General features: G+C 42.5%; 1 protein-coding gene across 1 annotated transcript; it reads left to right on the plus strand.

Annotated features, from left to right (window-relative positions):
• On the plus strand, window positions 7,199-10,498 carry LOC109831902 (probable beta-D-xylosidase 5). Its single transcript, XM_020399377.1, is given in 7 exon segments — window positions 7,199-7,673; window positions 8,121-8,441; window positions 8,523-8,692; window positions 8,770-8,870; window positions 8,959-9,440; window positions 9,443-9,704; window positions 9,777-10,498. Coding segments are annotated over 7 exon segments (2,421 nt in total). The 5' UTR covers window positions 7,199-7,211; the 3' UTR covers window positions 10,400-10,498.

Below are 12,790 nucleotides of genomic sequence, written 5' to 3' on the forward strand. Positions count from 1 at the left end.
AGCGAGGATGAGGAGGAGGGAGAGGGGGAGGGAGGAAGCCATGTTTTTTCGAGGTGATCAGTGGGGAGTGAGAGTGGGAGGTGGGTTTTTATAGGAGGAGGGGGGAGAGAGGGAGGAGGGAATTAAAGAGTGTTTGAATTTAAAAAGTGGTTAATATTGTGATCCTCATGAGATTTCTTTTTCTGTTTTTTTTATTTATTTAACCAAAGATCTTTTTTTGTTTTGTTTTGTTTTGTTTTATCCAAGAGAATAATTAAGCTAGTTGTTGGTGACTGTAACAGTGTATCTAATTTGCTGTTTCACAATATTCGACTGGATTTTTTCCTCTTTAATATTGTGCTAATTAGATATAAATCTAGACTTTATTATGATATATCTAACCGTAATTAAATTGATTAGATATGACATCGGAAGTTTACCATCATGAAATGTTCCCGTTGTCATAATGTGCCTCCTTGACTTTTTCTTGAATGGAAAATCTATTCCACAAGTCACAGTTCTGCCCTTACATTAGTTTCTCTTTAAAATAAAAAATAAAAAAATTTGCTAGTTATGCCAATAAAATTGGATGGTTTATTAAAGTTCAACTTAATCCACATATCTTAAAATCTCCCATTTTTACGGTTGTACAACCATCTAATTTTATAATAGTTTAATGCATGAGTCAGAGTAGTCAGTATGTCTCTTCCTTAATTTAGTAGATCAAAATTAACATAGTAAATTATCCAAGTTGTTGATAGATCATATTTTGTTTTTAGGTGTTACAAGTTATAACCAAGCTGCTTATAATATCGTAAGAACGGTAAAGCTACCTATACACACACGCCCATGGGCCATGGCCCATGGGCCATGGGCAAAGGTTATATATGGAACAACTACGAAATAGAAGGATACTTACGAAAATAGATGTTGGACAGTCTATACAAATAATCCAAACAGCTCGTTATGATCTATGGATTTTTAATTCATGATATCAAAAATCACATAAATTCAAAGTTTCGGGTTTATAAATGGAAAATGGTACAGACACACCCCCAGGCATATCTTGTGCCACACCTCCTCTCTTAGCTACAGTGCACGGAGTCCACACATGAGATTAAAAAATCCCATGTGTGGGCCCCCGTGCACTGTAGCTGAGAGAGGGGGTGTGGCACAAGGTGTACCTGGGGGTGTGTAGTGCCACACTTCATAAATCTCACGACATAGAAAAAGATTGATATAGCACTCTTAAAAGTCATTTATTTTTTAGCTGCTTGAATTATAAAATATGCCCACACCAGAGGAGTCTGGTTCGTACAACCAGCCCCATGTGTTACATATGTACATACTAATCAATCACCATTCTTAGAAATATGTCCAATTAATATTATCCTAATCAATCGGTATAGTTGGAAATATTTCAATCATAACCAAGCTAAGTATGCTATGTGAGTATCAAAGTCACACACACATAACGTACATATGCCAAACTGAGACGGTGCAATGCGATTCTTGTTATGAGGTAACTTATAGATTACTCAATATAATGATATGTTCAATCTATCTTGATTTTCATGTCACATGTAAATTATTGTTGAGAACGTCGGGTATTGGATAGCCTTCTCACCTCTATCTTGATTTTCATGTCACATGTAAATTATTGTTGAGAACGTCGGGTATTGGATAGCCTTCTCACCTACCCACTGCTACAGTGTTCATATACCCCAAATGGTGTTCACCTATCCCCTGCTACAGTGTTCACCTGCCCCCAAATAATGTTCACCTACCCTCATGAGAAAACTTATAAATACCCCCCCTAAGTTTGATTTGTAAAGTATCTCAGTAGCAGAGAGAGAAAGAGAAAGATATAGATATAAGTAATATCATTGAGAGATCTTGAGAAAGAGTTTGTGAGAATTCTTGGAGAGTATCTTGATCAAGAGAGGGTGTTCTCTTTTATATTTTTTTTGTAACCTCGAAAGGAATATAAATGAATTGGGCATCGTCATTGCACCGTGGAGTAGCTCCGTAAGAGTGAATCACATTATATATATGAGTACTGTGATTGAATTCATGTTTTCTGGTTTTATTATGTGATTCCAAGATTGTTTGGGTGTGTATTACGTCTCCGTTTGAGGCGTTCTTGTTGACGTGTACCCTAACAAGTGGTATCAAAGCATACGATTCGGGAAAGATGAAATCTTTCGCCATGGGATCTACAGTTGAAGACAACATGCTTCGGATTGATATGTTCGATGGCCAAAATTTTAGGTATTGGAGGATTATTCCAGAAGGATCTTTTCCTACCCCTCAAAGGAGAGGCGGGGAAACCTGAGAAGATGGACGATGATAAGAGGAAGGTACTCGATTGTAAAGCACTTGCCACCATCAGGCTCAACCTTCACCAGCATGTGACTTACAACATCTCGCATGCGACCACCACCAAGGAGTTGATGGAGGCCTTGGAGGCGCTGTATGAGAAGTCGTTTGCCTCAAGTAAGGTGTACCTGATGAAGAAACAATTCAATCTAAATATGTAGCAAGGAGCTTGTGTAGCGGACTTCTTGAACGAATTTCAGGTTGTGGTGTAACAGCTTACTGAAGTGGATCTCAAGTTCGACAATGAGATCCAAGCTCTTATGCTACTTTCTTGTCTACCAGATTCATGGAAGAATATAGTGATGGCGGTGAGCAATACCAATGGCAATGATAAGATGAAACTCGACACGATGATTGAGACAATTCTGGATAAAGAATATCATCGTAAAGTCTCAGGAGCTGAGACCTCTAGCAGTAGGAGTACTCTGCATGTCGAGGCATGAGGACATGCGCAGAAGAAGGGTAGGGGACAACGAGGCCGATCAAAGTCCAAAGGGAAGTCTAAAGGGCCGGACCCGAATGATTACGATGAAGGGAAGTGCTTCAGATGTGGAAAGAATTGTCACTTTGCACGGGACTGCAGAGCTTCTGTCCAACATTAGCAGGGGATGATCAAGCTGACGTTGCAGCCAATCTTATGCATGAGACGGATTCGGATGCGCTTCTCCTATCTCTTAAAGACAAGAACGATGCGTGGGTCATCGACTTGAGCACATCTTTCCATGTAATCTCACAACAAAAGCTGCTTTCATCGTTCGTGAAGAAGGACTTGGGAACAGTCTATCTTGACGACGACCAACCTTGCAAGGTCTCTGGGAAGGGAAATTATACCCTCAATATGGAGGGTGGGACTACCTTAACGCTGAACAATGTTCAACATGTACCAGATCTTAGGCGGAATCTTATATTAGTCGGGCAACTGACTGACTCTGGTTACAGAGTATCCTTTGAGCAAGGAAGCTGGAAGGTGTCCAAGGGTGCCCAGGTGATAGCACATGGAAAACGCGAGGGGTCTCTCACATCGCTAATGAGAAGATCGATCGCTTGCTTACCGCAGGACAATCATCATCACCATCCATCAACTACATGACTTAACATCGGTGACTTGGCCACATGAGCGAGAAGGAGATGCAGATTATGACCACGAGAGAGAGACTTCTGGATTTGAGCAAGATCGATCTGACTTTCTGTGAGGACAGCATCCTAGGCAAACAGAAGAAGGTGAGCTTTAATAAGAACATGCCGACTCCAAAACTGCAGAAAATTAGAGTTGGTGAACACCGACGTGTGGGATCCTGTGCAAGTCCTATCTGTTGATAATTCTCTTTACTTTGTCTCTTTCATTGATGATGCTACTAGAAAACTGTGGGTGTTCTTCTTGAAGCACAAGTTAGATATTTTCATCATCTTCAAGAAGTGTCTTGCCTGTGTGGAGAACGAAACAGGTAATAAGCTAAAGTGTCTAAAGTCTGATAATAGAGGTGAGTATTATAGCCAGGAGTTCGAGAACTTTTGCTCATCCCATGGAAGGAGACTAAAGACCGTTACAGGCATACCTCAGCACAATGGAGTGGCAGAGTGTATGAATCACACTATCTTAGAGCGCGCCAGAAGTATGAGGATCCACTCCGGATTGCCTAAGAATTTTTGGGCCGATGTTGTGAGTATTGGTGCATACTTGATCAACCACGGGCCATCCACGGCTCTCAGTTATGGGATACCTAAAGAGGCTTGGACCGGAAAGAAATTGAAGCTAGAACACTTACGAGTATTTGGTTATGATGTCTATGTTATGACCAATCGTGCAGACCGGTCAAAGCTTGATCTAAAGTCAAAGAACCTCTCTTTCATCGGCAATGGAGGAGATGAGTATGAGTACGATTTCTGGGATCACGATGCGCGCAAGGTGGTGCGCAGTTGTGACGTCGTGTTCCAAGAGGATGCGGTGTGCAAGACCAAAGAGGTGAGTGGGAGTCATGTATCTCCTCCTCTTTTCCCAGATATTACTGACAGTAAGGACGACGATGAGATACTAGTCAGCATAGAAGATGGAGACCAAGAGAACGTGTTGGATGCACAACAGCAGGATCTAGCAGAGCTGCCCATCGTAGTTCACAAAGCTTCAAGAAATCCAAGGGTGCCAGAGAGGTACCTTTCCACCATGAATTATCTTCTCCTAACTGACAATGGTGAGCCAGAGAGCTATAAGTCAGTAGAGCAGACCTACAAAGCTCGGGGCGAGTGGGAGTCTGCCATGGAGGAAGAAATAAAATCCTTGACGAAGAATAGGACTTGGGAGCTCGTAAAGCTTTCAAGAAGGCGAAAGGCTCTTCACAATTGGTGGATTTAACGGGTCAAGGATGAAGCCGATGGACGGAGACGCTACAAGGTGAGACTTGTAGTGAAGGGCTATGAGAAGATCAGCACGTAGACTAAGTTTGTCTTAGAAGGCCTATATTGAGATGATTCTTAAAAAGTTTCGCATGGAGAAAGCTAAACCAGTGGGCTCGTTGTTTGCAAGTCATTTCAAGCTATCGAAGACCCAAGCACCAGAGACTGTTGAAGAGCATGAGTTCATGACCAATATACCATACGTATCTGTCGTCGGGAGTTTGATGTATGCGATGGTGTGCACGAGGCCAGATATTTACACAAGAAGTGGGAGTTGTGAGCCGCTTCATGAGCAATCCAGGGAAGCACCACTGAGATGTGGTCAAGTAGCTTCTACGCTACTTGAGATGCTCGTCCAACCATTATCTTGAGTATGGCGGGGTAGATTTACAGTTAGAGGGCTTTGTGATGCAGACTACACCGGGGGCATAGACTCAAGAAGGAGCACGAGCAACTACATCTTCATCTTGGGTGGTGGAGCAATAAGTTGGAGATCCAAGTTACAAGATACTGTGGCTATGTGGACAACTGAGGCCGAGTACATGTCTGCAGCAGAGGCAGCAAAGGAGTTACTATGGTTGAAAGCTTTTCTTCTCGAGCTTAGGGTAAGCTTTGAGAAATACTTCATCCACTGCGACAGTCAAAGTGTCATTCACTTATCAGAGAACGACACATTCCATGTCCGGACCAAGCATGTTGACGTGAAGCATCATATCATACGGAGATGGCAATTAGCAGGAACAAGTTCAAGCTTGTAAAGATTGATACGAGGTACAATCCAGCCGATATGCTATCCAAGCCAGTTCTGCTCGATATATAAGGTGAGACTGTGTGCAGCCTCATATGACTTCCGTTGAGAACATTGAGGGTCGTGCAAGACGCCAAAGATACAAGATATCCGGATGATGCAACCAAGAAACAGAGTTCGTTGAGAAGACTCTCCAAGTGGGAGATTGTTGAGAACATTGAGTACTGTATATTCTTCTCACCTACCCCTTGCTACAGTGTTCACCTACCCCCAAATAATATTCACCTATCTCCTGCTACAGTGTTCACCTACTCCCAAATAGGGTTCACCTACCCCCATGAGAAAACTTATAAATACCCCCTAAGTTTGATTTGTAAAGTATCTTAGTAGCAAAGAGAGAAAGAGAAAGATACAGATATAAGTAATATCATTGAGAGATCTTGAGAGAGAGTTTTTGAGAATTCTTGGAGAGTATCTTGATCAAGAGAGGATGTTCTCTTTTATCTTTTTCCTTTGTAACCTCGAAAGGAATATAAAGAAATTGGCATTCGTCGTTGCACCGTAGAGTAGCTCCGTAAGAGTGAACCACATTATATCTGTGAGTACTATGATTGAATTCGTGTTTGCTGGTTTTATTCTATGATTCCAAGATCGTTTGAGTGTGTTTTGAGTCTCCGTTTGAAGCGTTCTTATTGGCGTGTACCCTAACAAATATTTGTACAATTTATATTTTGGAATCACTGTATCAGTCATCTATATCTATACTAATTAATATAACAAGAACAACTACGAGGATGAACAAAATGGATGAGCGGTGGACAAGCCATCATTTCCAATTGCTTTTAAAAGGATAATATTGTAATTTTACAAGGATTTTTTTTTTCTCTTTTTTCTATTTTGTTTCTTTCTAAAACATTCTATGTAATTTTACAAGGAATGACTTGTTTATCTTTTCTATTCCTTTCCTTTCCAGAACATTCTATGTCATTTAAATACCATGAAAAAAGATGGAGCATGCATAGTTGAATATCTCTTTAGTATTTTATTTTATAAAAGATATAAAGAGAATAAATATCTATAAATAAGAAGACGATGTTCTAAGCATATATTTATGCTTCAATTTATTTACACTAGTACACAAAAATAATGAGGAGAAGATAATCAGAGGAGGATTTCAAGTTCAAATAATAAAGGTAAAATCTCTTCGAAAGTCAAGCGTCCCTAATTACTATCTCCTCCGACTATTAAATATTAAATGTACATTCTAAATAAAATGATAATTATTTCATATTCTTTCCAAATAAAAACATACAAAAATAGCATGTATGCATATCACGTGCATTTGAACGTATCGATTTCTAGTATATATTTATAATGTTCTTCGCCTATCATCGCTGTTTGTAAAATTAACACATCAAACAATATACTTAATTGTATGTTCTATTTTATTAATGACTCGTATTTCTTCGATTTTCGAATTCAAAAATCAGTTACCCGCGCGGGATAAAACCAACAAACCGAAGGATCACAAGAAAAATCAAAACTAAAGAATCTCTATCACTCCAAAATCACCAAATCCCATCTATTAACAGCATTTGAAAAAAAAAAATTTAAAAAAAGAAAAAAAAAAATCAAACCCACCCGGCTCTCCTATAAATCACCCCCTACATGATCCATTCCTTCTCCATTGCTCATCCCCACTCCTCACCGAAAAATGGCCTCCTCGCTCTCCTCCCTCCTCCCCCTCCTCCTCCTCTCTCTAACCTCCTTCGCCGCCCTCTCCCTCGCAGACTACCCCCTCCCCTACAACTTCACCCACGTCTGCGACGCCAAGCGCTACGCCTCCCTCAACCTCAGCATCCCCGACTTCGCCTTCTGCGACAAATCGCTGTCGTACTACGTTCGCGCGAAGAATCTCGTCGACAGTATGAATCTGACGGAGAAGGCGAAGCAGCTGGGGAACAATAACAACGGGGAGTGGTACGCGGTGGCGGCCGGAGTGCCGAGGCTGGGGCTGCCGGCGTACAACTGGTGGTCGGAGGCTCTGCATGGGGTGTCCTACATTGGAGGGGGGACTTCTTTCGGGGGGCCTGATGTTAAGGCTGCTACCAGCTTCCCTCTTCCTATTAACTCTGCTGCTGCCTTTAATGCCACCTTGTGGAGGGAGATTGGCAAGGTATCACATTTTTTTTTTTTTAGATTTTTATTTTTTTATGAACATGTTTATGTTGACGTTTGATTTAGATCCAATACTTTCATTTTTTTTATTTGATCAGATTCCTTTAATAGGTGAATATGTGTGCATACTTAACTATTAGTTTATCATTTCCTCTGATTAATCCAGTTTGTTATATTTTTTATTTTTGTTTCTGGCAATCAGATAGTTGTCAAATAGGTTCATTGCATTTTAATTATATATCATGATCACATCTTGCATGCAACCCCAACCTTGATCTATAAACTTGATTATAGTATGCAGTGTCTAGGTCACATTAATTCACAAATCTTTATGATGCATACTAAACATTGAAGGATTTCCTCAATTATCAATTCGTACTCATTTCATAACTTCCTTTACTTTCTTGACGTCACACTGGCTACTGGTTGCTCCCTTTGACTGCAGACCATCTCCACAGAAGCAAGAGCAATGAACAACCTTGGCTTCGCAGGATTAACATTCTGGAGCCCAAACATCAACCTTGTCAGAGATCCAAGATGGGGGAGAGCCCTCGAAACCCCCGGGGAGTGCCCTACCACGGCTGGTATTTACGCCATTAACTTCGTCAGGGGTCTCCAGGATGTCGAAGGCCAAGAACACAGCAACGATCCTAACTCTAGACCCCTCAAAGTCTCGGCCTGCTGCAAGCATTATGCTGCCTATGATGTTGATTACTGGAGAACTACTGGTTCTATGACAGTTGATCGATTCCATTACGATGCCAATGTGCGGAATTTTTTTGTTGACTTCGTTGCGTCTCTCATGAGTTATATGAACAGCTTATAGAATTTTTGTTGATTTTTGTAGGTGACCGAGAGAGATATGGTTGAGTCTTACCTCAAGCCATTTGAGATGTGTGTGAAGGAGGGAGATGTTAGCAGTGTGATGTGTTCATACAACAAAATCAATGGAGTTCCTGCTTGTGCTGACGGAAGAAGGATGAGGGGAACCATCAGAGATGAGTGGGATCTTCATGGGTATACAATTTTACTTATTTTTAATGATTCTTATCACGATTCAATAAAGATTTGTAGTAATTTTGTTCTTTTTACAGTTATGTTGTCTCTGACTGTGACTCCATCAAGACCATATTTGAGAAGCAACAGTGGTTGGATGACACTGCTATTGAAGCCACGGCTCAAGTTATGCGTGCAGGTATATATGATCAATTTTACTTTTAATTATATATATATATATAAAATCCCCATGAAGACTGAATGCGTCTAATTTGTACACGTCACAGGTTTGGATTTGGACTGTGGATGGTACTATGCTCAGTACCTCGAAGAAACAGTGAAGAAAGGGCTGATCAAGGAGAGCGATGTCGACGAGGCCCTGATCAACAACTACATTGTCCTCCTGAGGCTCGGGTGGTTCGACGGAAATCCTCTCTACGATAACCTCAACGCTTCAAATGTTTGCTCAGTGGACAACATGAAGCTCGCGGCGAGCGCAGCAAGGCAAGGAATGGTCCTCCTCAAAAACAAGGGTGACGCATTGCCGCTGAGCCCCCAGAAATTCAAGAGGATCGCCATCGTTGGGCCCCACGCCAATGCCACTGAAGTCATGATCGGGAATTACAATGGCGTCCCTTGCCGTTATATTTCACCTATCGACGGGTTAAAGAAGTACGCGGAGGTTGATTACAGCCAGGGATGCGATGGCGTCCAGTGTCACACTGACAAGTACATTTTCCACGCGATGAAGAGTGCAGAGGCTGCAGATGCGCCGTCGGGTTGAACTTGACGTATGAGAGAGAAGACTGGGATCGAACCGGTTTTGATCTCCCCGGGTATCAAAATCACCTCATCGAGACAGTCGCCAATGTCTCCAAGGGTCCGGTGGTCGTCGTGATTTTCTCTTCCGGAACTATTAATATCAGTTCCTTCGTCAAGTCTGGTGATGTCGACGCGATAATTTGGGCTGGTTATCCTGGTCAGGAGGGCGGACAAGCCGTCGCTGATATCATCTTTGGTGCATATAACCCAGGTATAAACAGGTATTCCGGTGATTTGAGTCTCATCACAATATAATCTCGTATATTTTTTTTTTCTGGTTCAGGTGGTAGACTTCCTGTGACCTGGTACCCATCAGAGTATACGTCGCAGATTCCGGAGACATCTCAACAATTCCGACCAAATGATGAGCTTGGGTACCCCGGACGGACTTACAGGTTCTACAACGGAACAACCCAATTCGACTTCGGCTACGGCCTGAGCTACACCAAGTTCAGCTACAGTTTCGTGAACCCCAACGTCTTGGTCACGAAGAACGTCAACAACGCCAGGCAGTGCTACAACTTCCTCCCCTTCGAAGACAAGCAGTTAACTGACGTCCCCGCGTGCCAGTCTGCGCTGGTGTCCGATCTTGATTGCACCGCCGGGGACGTCAGCGTGCAGGTTTCAGTGACGAACGTAGGGAAGCTCGACGGCAGCGACGCGGTGATGCTTTACGCGAAGCAGCCTCAGGGGCTTATCGGAGCTCCGATCAAGGACCTCGTGGCGTTTGAGAGGGTGTTCTTGAAGGCTGGAGAGAGTAAAGTGGTGAGCTTTGAGATTGATGCTTGCAAGAGGCTGGCTTTTGTTACGGAGTCTGCACAAGAGGTTTTGCCGCAGGGCGAGCATACTCTCCTTGTTGGGGACCAGAAGTTGCCTGTTTACGTTCACTTGCAGAAGGAGGTTTGAGTTTTTTTTGGCGGTGTTTGTCATTCAACTTTCGTGTTGAATGTAATCGAGTTGTTGGTTTAATAATTGGATTAGTGTTTGTTTGTGGGTCTTGATTTTGTTTGTAGATGAACTGTCTCTATTCAAATTGATTTTAGTTCAAGCACCACTGTTTGGTTTCTGAGCTTTGATTTTTTTTTTCCTTTTCTTTTTCTTCAATATTTTTTTCCCTCTCTCTCAATTTCTGGACTATGCTCTGTTTGAGATTAATATGATGTTCCATCAAAATAAATATTTAAACTAATAATAATAAGGAAAAGAAAAAAAAAACAAAAGAATTTGTCTATGATCTGATCCAATTTCAGTACAATCCGAAACAATAAATACCTAAAGTTTTGGGGTTCTCAAAAAAGCCCGGTTCAACTTTCAAGTTATTCCAAAGTCCTCTCGAAGAGCTTGAACAAGGATTTTCACCGGCGAAAACACTTCCGACATAATTTTACTAGGAAAAATTCCCTAAGAACCAAAAAATATGGGACCAACAGGGGGATAGGTGAGGTGTCCCCCTCTTATTGCATAATGAGTTGATCATGCAATAGGAGGGGAACACCTCACCTGTCCCCCTGTTGCTCCCATATTTTGGGTCCCTGTAGCATGTTGTGCGCGATGCTTTGAGGAACCAAACCAACGAACGCCGAGAGAAAGACCAAACAAAACACAAACACCAAGGTTTAACGTGGTTCGGCAATTGCCTACGTCCACGGGGCAAGAAGGGGGTGGGTTTTCACTAATAGAGAAGGAGAGTACAAATTGAGATTACAAATCGCTCAAACGAACCAACTAATCTCACCAACAAATCTCTCAATCTCTCAACCAATAACCCTAACAAATAGCTCAGAAAGATCTCTCTTTTCTGTGCTCCAAAATCCCCAGATTTGCTCTTACAAAACCCTCAAATCGTATTGGTATTTATACCAAAACAGAAACCCAATCAGACTGCAAATAGGAATCCTGATTTTCCAAAAAACCCGCTATAAGTCGACTTAACAGTCTGCATAAGTCGACTTGACAGAGAGAAAAACAACAACTGGAGACGAGATCGTAAGTCGACTTACAAAACCTGTTAAGTCGACTTGCCATAAGTCGACTTACAGTCGACTTAGCATAAGTCGACTTGCCCTCTGTGCATGAGTCGACTTATGTCCAAAAATCAGCTTTTTTCAAGTTCTTCTCCACAATTCTCCACCTCGGCGAAGTTTTCCCAAAACTGAGCTGAGGTAAACCAATGGCCGTATCCAAATCATGTCCACCAGCTACCACCGAATCCAAAACCAATCCATCATCTGCATCCGAAATCAAATGATCCCCAACCTGTGTCACCTCAGCTGGAATCCCAAATGACGCAGTATGATCTGGAGTATGTGGAGTAATCTCCACCCAACGTGGAGTAGCATCACTCTCCACCTGCTGCGATATCCAAATGACCTGATCAACACTCTCCACCTGCCGAGAGTCAAAAGTGACATACCTGCTCAGAACAAAATCAGAAGCTCCCAAACGATAATCAACTGAGCCTCCGAACCCCAAACGCGCAATCGGATCCAATCTCACATCCACGATGTGACCAAATGCTGGGTATCCAAATATCCGACGCGACCCAAAATCTGAAGCAGCTCCACCAGATCTAATAACTCCTAAAGCAGCAGTCGGCGACCTATGCATAAGATGACCCAAATATGTCGAAGCCCGCACACCAATGCCAATGCTCGACATCAAACGCCGATCCTCCTCCAGAAAGGAACGACCCATCGAAACTGTCATCTCATCTCGTCGCCCCAAAGTCTCCACACCAATGAAGTGTCTCCTATTGCCGTGAGCTCGGCACCAACGCAAGAAAGGACCCCTACCAAAGCTGAAACAATGAGTTACCTTTCTGCCAATACACTTCTTCCAATTGTTGTTGACTTCTAGGACTTTACACCAACGGGAACTGGTCGCGACCCAATAATGCCTAGAACAATCATCAACTGCGGAAACTAAGATACGATTACCTCCCAATGATGCCTCATTGGAAGGCCCCCAAATGCCTGACTGAACACCTCCTAATAGACCCCTCGCTCGATGGATAGGAATGCCAAACTCCACCACGGTCTTGCTCATCCCAATGTGCTCACAGGACTTCAAACTGCAGGTCAAAGCACTCCTCAACAACCAATGCACGGCATAACCAATCATATACCCCAGCACCAAACAATGCCACAGTCTAGCCGAATCTGATGAAATCGTCATCTCCCTATCAATCACCGTGCTTCCGTGCAAATAATACAAATTTCTTCTTCTGACGCCCTTCATCACAATCATGGACCCAAATGGAACCTTCAAGCGTGCATCCGCCAAGGTCACCCTATAGCC

This window comes from Asparagus officinalis, chromosome 2 (assembly GCF_001876935.1).
Source record: "Asparagus officinalis chromosome 2, Aspof.V1, whole genome shotgun sequence".
NCBI lineage: Eukaryota > Viridiplantae > Streptophyta > Magnoliopsida > Asparagales > Asparagaceae > Asparagus > Asparagus officinalis.